Source organism: Oncorhynchus mykiss, chromosome 6 (genome assembly GCF_057628025.1).
Source record: "Oncorhynchus mykiss isolate SJ-2025 chromosome 6, ASM5762802v1, whole genome shotgun sequence".
Lineage (NCBI taxonomy): Eukaryota > Metazoa > Chordata > Actinopteri > Salmoniformes > Salmonidae > Oncorhynchus > Oncorhynchus mykiss.
In genome coordinates, this window is record NC_143027.1 from 10,527,381 (window position 1) to 10,544,479 (window position 17,099).

Below are 17,099 nucleotides of genomic sequence, written 5' to 3' on the forward strand. Positions count from 1 at the left end.
TCTACCCCCAAGACGTAAGACTGCTAAATAGTTTGTTAAATAGCTACCCGGACTATCTGCATTGACCTCTTTTTGCACTAACTTTTTTGATTCATCACATACTGCTGCTGCTACTATTTATTATCTGTCACTTTATTCCTAGTTATTTGCACATATCTACCACAACTACCTCGTACCCCTGCACATCGACTCAGAACGGGTACGCTGTGTATACAGTGGGGCAAAAAAGTATTTAGTCAGCCACCAATTGTGCAAGTTCTCCCATTTAAAAAGATGAGAGAGGCCTGTAATTTTCATCATAGGTACACTTCAACTATGACAGATAAAATGAGAAAAAAAATCCAGAAAATCACATTGCAGGATTTTTAATGAATTTATTTGCAAATTATGTTGGAAAATAAGTATTTGGTCACCTACAAACAAGCAAGATTTCTGGCTCTCACAGACCTGTAACTTCTTCTTTAAGAGGGTCCTCTGTCCTCCACTCGTTACCTGTATTAATGGCACCTGTTTGAACTTGTTATCAGTATAAAAGACACCTGTCCACAACCTCAAACAGTCATACTCCAAACTCCACTATGGCCAAGACCAAAGAGCTGTCAAAGGACACCAGAAACAAAATTGTAGACCTGCACCAGGCTGGGAGGACTGAATCTGCAATAGGTAAGCAGCTTGGTTTGAAGAAATCAACTGTGGGAGCAATTATTAGGAAATGGAAGACATACAAGACCACTGATATGGGGTCAAAATGATCTTGGGGTCAAAATGATCACAAGAACGGTGAGCAAAAATCCCAGAAAAAAAACCATGCTTAAGCCAGTACATGTCCAGGCCTGTCTGAAGTTTGCTAGAGAGCATTTGGATGATCCAGAAGAAGATTGGGAGAATGTCATATGGTCAGATGAAACCAAAATATAACTTTTTGGTAAAAACTTAACTCGTCGTGTTTGGAGGACAAAGAATGCTGAGTTGCATCCAAAGAACACCATACCTACTGGGAAGCATGGGGGTGGAAACATGCTTTGGGGACGTTTTTCTGCAAAGGGACCAGGACGACTGATCCGTGTAAAGGAAAGAATGAATGGGGCCATGTATCGTGAGATTTTGAGTGAAAACCTCCTTCCATCAGCAAGGGCATTGAAGATGAAACGTGGCTGGGTCTTTCAGCACGACAATGATCCCAAACACACTGCCCGGGCAACGAAGGAGTGGCTTCATAAGAAGCATTTCAAGGTCCTGGAGTGGCCTAGCCAGTCTCCAGATCTCAACCCCATAGAAAATCTTTGGAGGGAGTTGAAAGTCCGTGTTGCCCAGCAACAGCCCCAAAACATCACTGCTCTAGAGGAGATCTGCATGGAGGAATGGGCCAAAATACCAGCAACAGTGTGTGAAAACCTTGTGAAGACTTACAGAAAACGTTTGACCTCTGTCATTTCCAACAAAGGGTATATAACAAAGTATTGAGATAAACTTGTTATTGACCAAATACTTGTTTTCCACCATCATTTGCAAATAAATTCATAAAAAATCCTACAATGTGATTTTCTGGATTTTTTTTCTCAATTTGTCTGTCATAGTTGAAGTGTACCTATGATGAAAATTACAGGTCTCTCTTATCTTTATAAGTGGGAGAACTTGCACAATTGGTGGCTGACTAAATACTTTTTTCTCCCACTGTATATACAGTGCCTTCAGAAAGTATTTACACCCCTTGAATTTTTCCACTTTTTGTTGTGTTACAGCCTGAATTTAAAATGAATTAAATGTAGAAAAAAACATTCCCTGACCTACACACAATACCCCATAATGTCAAAGTGGAATGACACTAATCATACTTTATTATTAAAAATGAAAAGCTGAAATGTCGAGTCAAGTATTCAACCCCTTTGTTATGGCAAGCCTAAATAAGTTCAGGAGTAAAAATGTGCTGAACCAAGTCACATAATAAGTTGCATGGAATCTGTATGCAATAATAGTGTACCCCACACATGCAATTATCTGTAAGATCCCTGTCGAGCAGTGAATTTTAAACACAGATTCAACGACAAAGACCAGGAGGTTTTCCAATGCCTCGCAAAGAAAGGGCACATATTGGTAGATGGGTAAAAAAAAGCACACTTTGAATATCCCTTTGAGCATGGTGAAGTTATTAATTACACTTTGGATGGTGTATCAACACACCCAGTCACTACAAAGATACAAGCGTCCTTCCTAACTCAGTTGCCGGAGAGGAAGGAAACTGCTCAGGTATTTTATTGCCATCTGTAGTAAAGCAGAAAATATGACATCTGTGGTATGAGATTGGGTTATGACGGAGAGAGAGAGACAGAGAGTGCTACGTCCTCTAAATAACTTTTTCCCTCAGTCCATCCTCATACTCATCCTTCTGCTACATCTCATCTCTTCTATTCTCTCTCTTTTTCTTTTTCTTTTTTTCTGAACCAAATCCACAGTCCTCCATCTCACCTCTTTTATCAATCCGCCCACAGTGTCTACCAAGTCCTATCTATCTACTGTTCACACGTTCTGTTCCGACCCTGCTCTGCTGCTTCAGCGCCACTCTCCTCCTACAGGATTCACAAACAAAAACAATCGTCCACAAAACTCAGTTTTGAACAATCATTTGTTATTTCATATCCAGATAGATCTCAGAGTAGGGCTGTTACGGTGACTGTATTACTGCCACACTGGCAGTAACAAGTCATGACCGCAGTCAAATTCCATGTGACCGTTTAGTCATGGTAACTAGGCTTCTCCAAGCTCTACATGCTACTGATGGTCATTAGTAGCCTACCTTCTCAACTTTCCTCATATTAAGCACATTGTTTCGCTTTACAACAGGAGCATAGCCTACCTGGTTGGCAAGGTGCATGATAATGGTCCATTCTAAATCAAAACTGATTTCACACATATTATTTAGTATATGTAAAGACAAGATTATATTAAGAATAGTCTAATGGGTGACAATATTAGCCTATCACTTGTGAATGATGCCCAGGGTGTACAGCAGGGCAAGAAACAGCTCAAGCCTTTTTTTCTTTTGTGACTTTATCAGATCATATGAAGCCTAGCCCATAGGCCTATATGTTTAGATAAGGTTGGTATCACAACTAAAGTGGCCAAATAACATATAAAAATTAAGCATATTAATCTGCTTTACAATCGATGTAGAGAATAAATGGGATACACAGGTCGCGTTTGAGTTTCAAATTTGGGGAAGATAGTTTTCACCATAACAATGCATCTTTATAATAAAGCATTACATGCATTTGCGGTCACTTTTGAGAACAGTCTTTTCCCACTAATTGATTGCATTTTGGAACATTCACGCTTTTAGCATTGTTGCGCTTATAATGTGAAGAAATAGCCTAATAGCAATGGTGTAAATTACTTCAGTAAAAATACTTTAAAGTACTACTTAAGTAGTTTTTTAGTCCATCTGTACTTTACTATTTCTATTTTTGACAACTTTTCCTTCACTATATTCCTGAAGAAAATAAAGTACTTTTTACTCCAGAAATTTTCCCTGACACCAAAAGTACTTATTACATTTTGAATGCTTAGCAGGACAGGGAAAGGGGCGGCAGGGTAGCCTAGTGGTTAGAGCGTTGGACTAGTAACCGGAAGGTTGCGAGTTCAAACCCCCGAGCTGACATGGTACAAATCTGTCGTTCTGCCCCTGAACAGGCAGTTAACCCACTGTTCCCAGGCCGTCATTGAAAATAAGAATTTGTTCTTAACTGACTTGCCTGGTTAAATAAAGGTAAAAAAAAAAAAAAAAAAAATGGTTCAATTCACACACTTATCAAGAGAACATCCCTGGGCATCCCTACTGCCTCTGATCTGGCGGACTCACTAAACCCAAATGCTTTGATGTTTGAGTGTTGGAGTGTGCCCCTGGCTATCTGTAAATTAAAAAAAACAAGAACAATTGTGCCATCTGATTTGCTTAATATAAGGAATGTTAATTCCTTAATGATTTATACTTTTACTTTTGAGCAATTACATTTACTTTTGATAATGAAATAGATTTAAATCCAAATACTTTTACTCAAGTGGTATTTTACTGGGTGACTTTCACTTTTACTTGAGTAATTAAGGTATCTTTACTTTTACTCAAGTATGACTATTGGGTCCATTTTCCACCACTGCCTAATAGTTTATCAACATTTTAAGCTAAACATTCTGATCTGTTGCATCAGCCTCATTGCTATTAAACGTTTTTTTTATGCTAGTGGATGTATTAATTTGGGATCTATCGAATCCCACAACTGTTCAGCATATATTTTGAATATTTATTTCTTGCACAGAAGACGAAGTTGACCAATAGAATATGTCAAATTTTGTACTATGGGGGATAATAGATTGACATAGGCTACTGCTTTTTGCTGTTGTTTACTCATCTTGTTGGCTGACAAAAAGTAAACGTGGCCAGTTCCTCTAACATCTTCAATATGCGCCTTGCCGTTGTGTCTCTGGTGTTTCTGTCTTCACTTGTAGCCTAGTTAGCTGCGAGAAGGACACGATCAAGTGATGGGCATTGGCTAATAAGAATTGAGATATCTGAGAGAGCCATGTATGTGAGTGAGAGGTGCTTCGGAGCAAGGCAGTTGGGAGAAGGGAATTACAATGATTATAATCAGCTTAAGGGCACAAATGCCACTTTGACTGCAAAAGTCATGGATTTCTTAGGCGGCATTATGGCCACACAAGGGGGATGCCGACGAGAAATTCGAGGCCTGGTGAGAATATTATCAAGTGCTTGTATAATTGTGAATGAGAGACTGATGAAGTGTGTGCAGCCTGCGCAAAAAAAAACAAATCATGCCTTCAAAGCAACTTTTTTCAAATCATCATTAGAGTCATATCATGCACCCTTAGAATTGATAAAACATCTAAACATACAGCCCAACGTTTGTATCACAACTAAAGTTGCATAAATAACTCTAAATTAAGAATATAGTTAACCTCTCAACACAGAATAGCCGCATGTGCGCACTTCCTTGGAAATCATTTGTAGAAAATATCCTTCCTATTTTATTTATCTATGTTCAATTGTATTCTTCATACAATATAATAATAAAAAATAATGCCACGGAATTATAAGCAAATCTTGTCCGCTAAATGAACTGGTGTAGGCCACAGCCATATCCTGGCATAGCCAGATCAGGACCTAATATAAGGACAACTCTAGAGTATGTTCTTCTGAAATAGACTACATCATGTATGTTTCGACCCGTCTAAAATAAATCATGGATTTCCTGTGATGGTGTAGGGCTATATTAAATGGATTTATTATACTTTTTAAAATGTGGACGTTCCAAAGGTCCTCCTCAGTGTTTATTTTAATTAATGGTCAATTACCATGAGACCGGCAGTTAAAATTTCATGACCGCCACAGCCCTGCCTCAGAGTATTATTACTTAAATATATGTATATTTCTTCTTGTCACTGTGCCAAGCCATTCAGCTTCATTGACTCAATGATCTATACTATAGATGGCATCTATAGATGCCAGAGCAAATAGCTATTAAGACAATCTATATGGCTCCTTCCTATAGAGCCCTTATCTGTAGATAGAGATAGATTGAAATGTGAATGAGGACTAAAGAGGGTAGAGATGCGAGAGCTCCACTTCCCAAACTCGGTGAAATGGTAATCAAACTTTTATCAGATCACAGACCATCTAATTAAAAAATCACAGCCCCCCCCCCCTCCCCCTCAAAGCACATTTCATAAATCGTGCAAGGTTTCCTGACTGAGGCAGCACATCCCTCCTCTTTAAAACAACAGGCCCCTGGGTGTGGAATTTAGGCTCTAATTATTCCAGTAATGACCCCAGAAGAGTCTACACATTAAAGATAATACATTGAAATTTATGGAAATCCTAATTAGCTGCATAGAAGTAGAACGGAGCAATCTGAGAAGGACTCATTAATGACATCTCATGCAAGTAGAAAAATAAAAGGGGGGTCTCTCTAACTCTCTCTCTCTCTCTCTCTCTCTCTCTCTCTCTCTCTCTCTCTCTCTCCCTCTCTCTCTCTCTCTCTCTCTCTCCCCCTCTCTCTCTCTCTCTCTGTATGTGTGTGAGATCGAGCAGCGAGATGAGATTTTCTTGCAAAGCACAATTAACTATATCACTGCTAGGCATTCTGGAATCTGATTAGCCCAACGAGCGGTGGGGATTTACGCGTCATGACGACGAGACGGCAAATAGAGAGAAGGCTTACTAAATGCTTATTAACGACATGCGTGGGCGGTTGAGGAGTGTTACTAACTGTTGACTCACACACACTCCCCCAGGTCAACTCTAGTCTTCTTTTAGCGTTGCACAGTGCACAAAGTTTAGTCTTCCTAAATCACCATAGAGTCCTCCATGGAGTCCTCGTAAAACAGTTACCTGCCACAGATGACGTCACCTGCAGGATGATAGATCTGATTTGTGCCACACACAATAAAAAAACGTAGGACCTCACTGTCCCCTGGAGGGGGGATGACAGACGCTCTATCTTTCCAAAAACAGCAGGCTGCCCGGTTTATACAGAGAGAAGAGTAGGATGCTGACATTGAATCAACCTGGAAAACGGATTGGATTTGCATTTTTTGTTGATTTTACGTGGAATTCAACCAATCAAAACTAAACCTTGAACTGATGTCTGTGTCCAGTGGGACAGCTGCATATTCCCACAAGGATTCATTTATATACACAGTCTGTCAACTGCATTGTGAGGTCCTGAGCGGTGTGTGTGTGTGTGTGTGTGTGTGTGTGTGTGTGTGTGTGTGTGTTTGTGTGTGTGTGTGTGTGTGTGTGTGTGTGTGTGTGTGTGTGTGTGTGTGTGTGTGTGTGTGTGTGTGTGTGTGTGTGTGTGTGTGTGTGTGTGTGTGTGTGTGTGTGTGTCTGGGTAAAGGTAAATCTACTGTATGTGTGCATGTCTTGTGCATCAGTGTGTGTCTGTGCTCTGGAAACCAGCACAGGTCTGACAGATTGATAGTAAGCCAGAGAACACACGCACATGCACACAGGTGCTGAGTTGAATTTCAATTTCACAAACATGTAATATGTACTATACCCACAAATATATCCAACATAACAGATCCTGAATGGAAATGTATCCAACAAAACAGATCCTGAATGGAAATGTATCCAACATAATAGTTCCTGAATGGAAATGTATCCAACATAATAGATCCTGAATGGAAATGTATCCAACATAACATATCCTGAATGGAAATGTATCCAACATCAAGGTCTGTAACATAATTAGCATGTGGGTTGAAGAAACCACATTAACCAATAGTCTAGTCCCAATTAAATGTTGAAACAAATATCGTCCCTTCTTATTTTAACAACCCTGGCCTGTAAAACATTTCTGATACTGTGTGACAGTTTTCACTCAATGATGAAGACCGAGGTGGTGTGGGAAAAGGATGAAGTTGCCCTTAAATGCTGATCTGGGGTCAGTTTAGAATTTCCCCCACTAATGGTTAAGGTTAGGATTGGGGAAGCTGATCCTAGATCTGTACCTGGGGAAACTTCAACCCGGAGTAAATCAAAAAAAAAAAAAAAAAAAAAAAAAAAAAAAAAAAAGGTGCTTCTACACCTCCATTGCTTGTTGTTTGGGGTTTTAAGCTGAGTTTCTGTACAGCACTTTGAGATATCAGCTGATGTACGAAGGGCTATATAAATACATTTGAACCCGGAGTAGTGGTGTGGTACTTACTGGATAGAGTTCTCGATGCGGGTGATGGTGAGGAAGGCAGCCAGGTTGGCCGTGTAGGAGGAGATGACGATCAGAGCAAAGAGCCACCATACCCCCATCATCATCCTCGTGGCCAGGGTGGTATACGGAACCTCACCCCCTGAAAATAAGACCAGGACAACAGAGACAAGAGGTTAATGTCAGCCAAATTAAAGTTTTCCACAAGGGAAGATATTTCACTTTTCAAACACAAGACAACATACATTCAAGTCAGACTTTCCAGTGCGCGTGGACTGGACACAATATTTTTCCAACTCTTGTTTTCTTCCATTCTTCACATTTTCATAAGGAGACAGATGTGTGCTGTATGTAGAGTGAGTATGTCCTCAGCCAGGCAGCTCAAACAAGGCTAAAGCACATATGTTTTGTTCTCTGTATTGATGCAAAAACCTTTCCTTGGCGCTGGAGGGGAGGGAAAGGGGAGTCTCTGCCTAGAAAAGACAGCCCCGGCTCCATGATGGATCTGTAGAACTGAAGACTCGTCTTTATTGAAGCCTGTTCAAAATTAGCCTCATTTATCCTTGTAGCTCGCAGATCATTGTGCTCGCATGTGGAATAAGTGCCAGGCATTTCAATCCCTTCAGCAAAGACTTCATCAAATATTTGACACCCACTCTATCCAGTGCCGTCCTCTGGGTTATCTGTCTTATGAAGGAAATGTTCAGTTGACATGAGCTCATATTGCCCGAAGGCTGTGTGTGTTCTGTTTAAATGTTGTTGCTATTGTAGAGTAGTTTAAATATTCTTAAATGTACCCAGATTTTCATTTTCATAGTTCATTTGCTTGAGTTTCTTAGAATATTCTTTAGTCATAAGATGAAGTTGGGGAGGAGAACAAACCCCTCTTTAATTTATTTAAAATAGAAGTGAAACATCATGGTGAAGTTATTTAGTAATGTAAAAACAAAAAAACAGTACAAAAAAAACAGTACAAAAAATACTTTTGACAAATGTACATTCTCTTCTGACTCATACCCCTGTCTATGTTAACTTTATGTACTCTTGTCTGTATATTTCAGTTATTGTATTGTGTATTATTGTTCAATGAACAATAATAGTTTAAATGTTCTTTTGTGCTTTGACTGTATGTTTGGTTTTCATACAACACAAGTGATTGTTTTGTACTTAGAAAGGAGAAGGCCCACAAAGTCAAGTTCCTTATCATGTCTCTTCCTTGATAAAAGACATGCTTTGGGTTTTTCCAATCGGGTGTTCTTGACTAAAATATTCTGACCCTGAAGAAGGCACAGTGATGCTGAAACATTGGTCATTTACCCAATAAATGACTGGGAGTTTATATATGGAGTGTGCGACTCTCTATATTTTTATAGTTTATAGTTTACCTCCACACACAAAAAAATGATTGGTGTGCGCCAGCTCATGTTTTTTACTTTACAAAAAAAAGTAGTCCCTGAAGATCCTGCTCCCATAGTGCCCTGAAGATCATGCTCCCATAGTCCCCTGAAGATCATTCTCCCATAGTCCCCTGAAGATCATGCTCCCATAGTCCCCTGAAGATCACGCTCCCATAGTCCCCTGAAGATCATGCTCCCATAGTCCCCTGAAGATCATGCTCCCATAGTCCCCTGAAGATCATTCTCCCATAGTCCCCTGAAGATCATGCTCCCATAGTCCCCTGAAGATCATGCTCCCATAGTCCCCTGAAGATCATTCTCCCATAGTCCCCTGAAGATCATGCTCCCATAGTCCCCTGAAGATCACGCTCCCATAGTCTCCGGAATATCATCCACCCATTGTCTCCTGAAGATCATGCTCCCATAGTCCCCTGAAGATCATGCTCCCATAGTCCCCTGAAGATCACGCTCCCATAGTCTCCGGAATATCATCCACCCATTGTCTCCTGAAGATCATGCACCCATTGTCTCCTGAAGATCTTTCTTCCATAGTCTCCTGAATATCATTCTCCCATAGTCTCCTGAAGATCTTGCTCCCATAGTACCCTGAAGATCTTGCTCCATTGTCTTCCGAATGCTATTCATATCCTCTTGTTTCCATTTTGGTGGGACACAATATGATACATTCAATGGAACCCGTCCATCATTTCTGACATACACTAAAGGAATCATGAACCATATCTAGACAGTAACGTATACAGTCATAAATCACAGAAGTCCCCTCCAGTAGGGACTGTCACATTAGGAAAAAGGGATGTGGATCAATCTGCTAGAGACGGCTTTTTAGAGCTTTTGAGTACGAAAGAATTTGTTACCTAGACAAAGCCATAACACTGGATGCCCATTCATTCAAAGCCAGCTGGTCTTGTTCCTTGGGGTTGGATGGATAATACCAGCGATTGGCATGCTGCTCACCTTTTTTGCATAACAATCTCCATGTGTGACGTAATAGTGTTCGAAATAAAACCCAATTCCGCATTGCTACGTTGAGATTGTCTCAAGTCTGTTTAGTTAGCTAATCAGCAAGCTAGCATACCATTTGCTATGGCTAGGCGATTTGTAAACAGTGTGTGTTACTATAGCTACAGCCACTATTGCCAGACTGATGGGGTTCAAATACGACAGCAAAAAGTTCACTGTTCCACGTAGGGAATCAATGTGAATGCAATCCATTTGGATCATAACGGTCTCTCGTGAAAGCCCCTTATGTTCACATGGCAAAAGAGTGCAGATATGCTTGTCCATTACATTAGCTTGAATAAAACCCAGACGGACAGCTCATCCTCGGCTGGGTGGGGATTATAACAGCGAGGGAGACTATTTGGTGGATTCTCAGTGTGAGCGAGAAAAGAGATAACTTCAGGGGAGAGCTAAGGCCTGCCAGGGAGAGAGAGATTGCAATGGCAGGAGGACGCAGTCATAGGATGTTGATCTTTCCAAAATGAGCCAGAGTGTAATGAAACTTCTATCGGGGAGTCCTGCGTCTCGGTTCAAAGCCACCCTGCTATGAACAGAAAATGAGCTGCTCCATTTTCACCAGGTTCTCCTTGTCTGCCTTTGATTTCCAGCCAGGCTAGAGCCAATGCTACTCCTCCCAGGTCTCTCTCTCTCTCTCTCGCTCTCCATGCATATACATGCACATAGATTCAAACAATTCATTCTGTAAACAGTATACATCTGTACAGAGAAAGAGAGAAATAATGAGAACACGTGGGGTGATTTGTTAAACTCAGCTCCAACCTAAAACACAGTGGAGGCGGCGATCAAAGTCATGCTCCTAATGCTTCAACATGTTTGCCCAGGCAACACCATTACCCTTCCTGCTTTTACCTCATTGTACACAGAGCTAGCTTGGAAAATATTTTCCCAAAGTGAGTCCAAGGAGAATGGCTGTTTTATGATGGTCACAATGCCAGTCAAGGAGTTCACATCGCACTAAAAAGCATCCTTTAAGGTCAGCCGCACGGTCCTGACAGTGCAGACAGGACACTCATCCCAAAGTGGATTTCCAATCCAAGGGGAAAAGCCATGAAACACTGTGAAAAGCCTTTCATGGCTGTTGGAATGCTTGTAAATATATCTAAAGGTGAATGGGGCGGCCATTATGCTGCTAACTCTGAATGGAGAAGCCATTCTGCTCCTAACTCTGAATGGAGAAGCCATTCTGCTTCTAACTCTGAATTGAGAAGCCATTCTGCTCCTAACTCTGAATGGAGAAGCCATTCTGCTCCTAACTCTGAATGGAGAAGCCATTCTGCTCCTAACTCTGATTGGAGAAGCCATTCTGCTCCTAACTCTGAATGGAGAAGCCATTCTGCTTCTAACTCTGAATGGAGACGCCATTCTGCTCCTAACTCTGACTGGAGACGCCATTCTTCTCCTAACTCTGAATGGAGACGCCATTCTGCTCCTAACTCTGAATGGAGAAGCCATTCTGCTCCTAACTCTCCTAACTCTGAATGGAGACGCCATTCTGCTCCTAACTTTGAATGGAGACGCCATTCTGCTCCTAACTCTGATTGGAGATGCCATTCTGCTCCTAACTCTAACTGGAGACGCCATTCTGCTCCTAACTCTGACTGGAGAAGCCATTCTGCTCCTAACTCTAACTGGAGATGCCATTCTGCTCCTAACTCTAACTGGAAACGCCATTCTGCTCCTAACTCTGACTGGAGACGCCATTCTGCTCCTAACTCTGAATGGAGAAGCCATTCTGCTCCTAACTCTCCTAACTCTGAATGGAGACGCCATTCTGCTCCTAACTTTGAATGGAGACGCCATTCTGCTCCTAACTCTGAATGGAGAAGCCATTCTGCTCCTAACTCTCCTAACTCTGAATGGAGACGCCATTCTGCTCCTAACTCTAACTGGAGATGCCATTCTGCTCCTAACTCTAACTGGAAACGCCATTCTGCTCCTAACTCTAACTGGAGACGCCATTCTGCTCCTAACTCTGACTGGAGAAGCCATTCTGCTCCTAACTCTAACTGGAGATGCCATTCTGCTCCTAACTCTAACTGGAAACGCCATTCTGCTCCTAACTCTGACTGGAGAAGCCATTCTGCTCCTAACTCTAACTGGAGATGCCATTCTGCTCCTAACTCTAACTGGAGACGCCATTCTGCTCCTAACTCTGACTGGAGAAGCCATTCTGCTCCTAACTCTAACTGGAGATGCCATTCTGCTCCTAACTCTAACTGGAAACGCCATTCTGCTCCTAACTCTGATTGGAGATGCCATTCTGCTCCTAACTCTAACTGGAGATGCCATTCTGCTCCTAACTCTGACTGGAGATGCCATTCTGCTCCTAACTCTAACTGGAAACGCCATTCTGCTCCTAACTCTGACTGGAGACGCCATTCTGCTCCTAACTCTGACTGGAGACGCCATTCTGCTCCTAACTCTAACTGGAGAAGCCATTCTGCTCCTAACTCTGACTGGAGGGGAAGAAAAGGCAAATGAAAAAAAAGAAAAGAAAAGGCCATGTAGTCATGTTGTTCAGGACTGGAGCACCACAACACTACATTAGTAGTCATGTTGTTCAGGACTGGAGCACCACAACACTACATTAGTAGTCATGTTGTTCAGGACTGGAGCACCACAACACTACATTAGTAGTCATAGTGTTCAGGACTGGAGCACCACAACACTACATTAGTAGTCATAGTGTTCAGGACTGGAGCACCACAACACTACATTAGTAGTCATAGTGTTCAGGACTGGAACACCACAACACTACATTAGTAGTCATGTTGTTCAGGCCTGGAACACCACAACACTACATTAGTAGTCATAGTGTTCAGGCCTGGAACACCACAACACTACATTAGTAGTCATAGTGTTCAGGCCTGGAACACCACAACACTACATTAGTAGTCATGTTGTTCAGGCTTGGAGCACCACAACACTACATTAGTAGTCATAGTGTTCAGGACTGGAACACCACAACACTACATTAGTAGTCATAGTGTTCAGGCCTGGAACACCACAACACTACATTAGTAGTCATGTTGTTCAGGCCTGGAGCACCACAACACTACATTAGTAGTCATGTTGTTCAGGCCTGGAACACCACAACACTACATTAGTAGTCATGTTGTTCAGGACTGGAGCACCACAACACTACATTAGTAGTCATAGTGTTCAGGACTGGAACACCACAACACTACATTAGTAGTCATGTTGTTCAGGCCTGGAGCACCACAACACTACATTAGTAGTCATAGTGTTCAGGACTGGAACACCACAACACTACATTAGTAGTCATGTTGTTCAGGACTGGAGCACCACAACACTACATTAGTAGTCATGTTGTTCAGGACTGGAGCACCACAACACTACATTAGTAGTCATGTTGTTCAGGACTGGAGCACCACAACACTACATTAGTAGTCATGTTGTTCAGGCCTGGAACACCACAACACTACATTAGTAGTCATGTTGTTCAGGACTGGAACACCACAACACTACATTAGTAGTCATGTTGTTCAGGACTGGAGCACCACAACACTACATTAGTAGTCATGTTGTTCAGGCCTGGAACACCACAACACTACATTAGTAGTCATGTTGTTCAGGCCTGGAGCACCACAACACTACATTAGTAGTCATGTTGTTCAGGCCTGGAGCACCACAACACTACATTAGTAGTCATGTTGTTCAGGACTGGAGCACCACAACACTACATTAGTAGTCATGTTGTTCAGGACTGGAGCACCACAACACTACATTAGTAGTCATGTTGTTCAGGACTGGAGCACCACAACACTACATTAGTAGTCATAGTGTTCAGGACTGGAACACCACAACACTACATTAGTAGTCATAGTGTTCAGGACTGGAGCACCACAACACTACATTAGTAGTCATGTTGTTCAGGCTTGGAACACCACAACACTACATTAGTAGTCATGTTGTTCAGGCCTGGAGCACCACAACACTACATTAGTAGTCATGTTGTTCAGGCCTGGAGCACCACAACACTACATTAGTAGTCATGTTGTTCAGGACTGGAGCACCACAACACTACATTAGTAGTCATGTTGTTCAGGACTGGAGCACCACAACACTACATTAGTAGTCATAGTGTTCAGGACTGGAACACCACAACACTACATTAGTAGTCATAGTGTTCAGGACTGGAGCACCACAACACTACATTAGTAGTCATGTTGTTCAGGCTTGGAGCACCACAACACTACATTAGTAGTCATGTTGTTCAGGACTGGAGCACCACAACACTACATTAGTAGTCATGTTGTTCAGGCTTGGAACACCACAACACTACATTAGTAGTCATGTTGTTCAGGACTGGAGCACCACAACACTACATTAGTAGTCATGTTGTTCAGGACTGGAGCACCACAACACTACATTAGTAGTCATGTTGTTCAGGCCTGGAGCACCACAACACTACATTAGTAGTCATGTTGTTCAGGACTGGAGCACCACAACACTACATTAGTAGTCATGTTGTTCAGGCCTGGAACACCACAACACTACATTAGTAGTCATGTTGTTCAGGCCTGGAACACCACAACACTACATTAGTAGTCATGTTGTTCAGGCCTGGAGCACCACAACACTACATTAGTAGTCATGTTGTTCAGGACTGGAGCACCACAACACTACATTAGTAGTCATGTTGTTCAGGCTTGGAACACCACAACACTACATTAGTAGTCATAGTGTTCAGGACTGGAGCACCACAACACTACATTAGTAGTCATGTTGTTCAGGACTGGAACACCACAACACTACATTAGTAGTCATAGTGTTCAGGCCTGGAACACCACAACACTACATTAGTAGTCATGTTGTTCAGGACTGGAGCACCACAACACTACATTAGTAGTCATGTTGTTCAGGACTGGAGCACCACAACACTACATTAGTAGTCATAGTGTTCAGGACTGGAGCACCACAACACTACATTAGTAGTCATAGTGTTCAGGACTGGAGCACCACAACACTACATTAGTAGTCATGTTGTTCAGGCTTGGAACACCACAACACTACATTAGTAGTCATGTTGTTCAGGACTGGAGCACCACAACACTACATTAGTAGTCATGTTGTTCAGGACTGGAGCACCACAACACTACATTAGTAGTCATGTTGTTCAGGCCTGGAACACCACAACACTACATTAGTAGTCATGTTGTTCAGGCCTGGAACACCACAACACTACATTAGTAGTCATGTTGTTCATGATACTACATCGACACAAAATCACTGATGCTGTTACTGTATATACAAGCTTTCTTTATGGTTTTATGTTTAACAGAAAGGTCTCATAAAGAGAAAACACACTATTAGGTTTTATGCAAGTCAAAAAAAAGAATGATCTCTCACTGTGCTATTTGCCTTAGTTCTGCTTTGAGCGAAATTAGCAGGAACAGAGCATAATATAACAGTACATTAATTAAATATACAAGCACTGGTTGCTTTGACACAGGAAATATCTTCCCTCTCCAATTCTGACACTCAGCAGTTAAAGTCAACTTCAAAAAAATGCTTTAATGCTACTGGTGCAGAACATTCAAAGGTTTATAGTAGTTACCTTGTAAAGCTTTAAATCTCAGAGGCGCCTGGAGAGCCTGAGATTGTAGTTCCTGATGAGTGCTGTTAGGTTTATTTATTTATTTCCTTTCTTTTCAAGAGTGCCCTGGTGATAAATAACTTAAGGAAAACACGCCGGCCGAGCTGGGGACTTCCTCTGCATGTCGCCTTTATTTTCCTGGCTCCAAGCCAAACCGGCGGGTTCCGTGTGATTGCAATTTATTCAACCCATCAAGTATCCCATTATGAGGCTAGCTGCCAAATAACGCCATCAATTTGCATACAGTTTACGCTTGAAGCCCGGTTCTCGCTCTCAAAGTGCTATCTCACCACGCAGCCACCCTGGACATTTCAACTGTGGTAAATCGTCTGAATAAAGAAATAAAGGATAAAGGACGAGTCAGAGGTGATCTCGACAGTTGCAGCTGCCAGGACGGAAGCACAAGGTTTCCTGGCACGAGAATCGAGCCGATAACGTCGGGACACGTCCCACAGTCGCCAAAGGGAGCTATCGAATCTGTATAATCTGCAGTGGAAGCAGCACCTCATCCTGAGCCAGGATTACCTCTTTTACATGGCGCTAACTTATTGTCAAGTGGGTTTATGCTGGTGGTTGTGTGTCGGCCTCTGTGTGTCTAAGATTGAGTACTATAATATGTACATGTATTACCAAGGACCGACAAAAAAAGCTATATTTCATTATTATACTACTGAACATGCTGTAGTACTTGTTCAATTTATGATAATGTCCGGTTTCACCTTTGATCCAAACAAATAGTTATCGCTCTCATCGCGGTTGGGCCTGGCTGCATCATTGTAAGTAGTGAGGAGGGGGTGAATGTTGTGGAATTAGCCTGTTTGAATGTTGTGGCAGCCATTCATATGTGAGGTAATCTATTCCTCGATAAATGTGTCACAGCATCGCTAGGCCCCAAGAGTTATTACTTTCATCAGATTCCCCGACCTCAGGAAGTAATGTGCAGAAGAAAAGAAATGAATGTTGTTTTGTAATATATGCTTGTTCAATTCACACCACATCGCGACGGCAAGGTGCTTTCTTGTCTCATTCACTGAGAAACCATTTTAGCACCCTGTAAAGCAAATTCCTTTTTTAAAAGATAACCTGCCTCCTCAGAGATGGTATCAGGGGCAAATCAATTTGAAAACCATCAAATGACTTCCTGGCACTGCTCTGTGATACAGGTCATGACTAAACACTGACATTTGGAAAGTATTCAAACCCCTTGACTTTTTCCACATTTTGTTACGTTACAGCCTTATTCTAAAATAGATTAAATCGTTTTTTCCCCCTCATGAATCTACGCATAATATCCTATAATGACAAAGCATAAACAGGTGTTAA

At 41.8% G+C, this 17,099-nt stretch overlaps 1 protein-coding gene across 1 annotated transcript in view; it reads right to left on the bottom strand.

Moving 5' to 3' along the window:
- LOC110525094 (glutamate receptor ionotropic, delta-2) overlaps positions 1 to 17,099 on the bottom strand; it is a 644,456-nt gene that overhangs the window by 82,177 nt on the left and 545,180 nt on the right. The window contains 1 exon segment of the mRNA XM_090236958.1: positions 7,722 to 7,860. Within this exon segment, the coding sequence (XP_090093084.1) occupies positions 7,722 to 7,860 (139 nt within the window).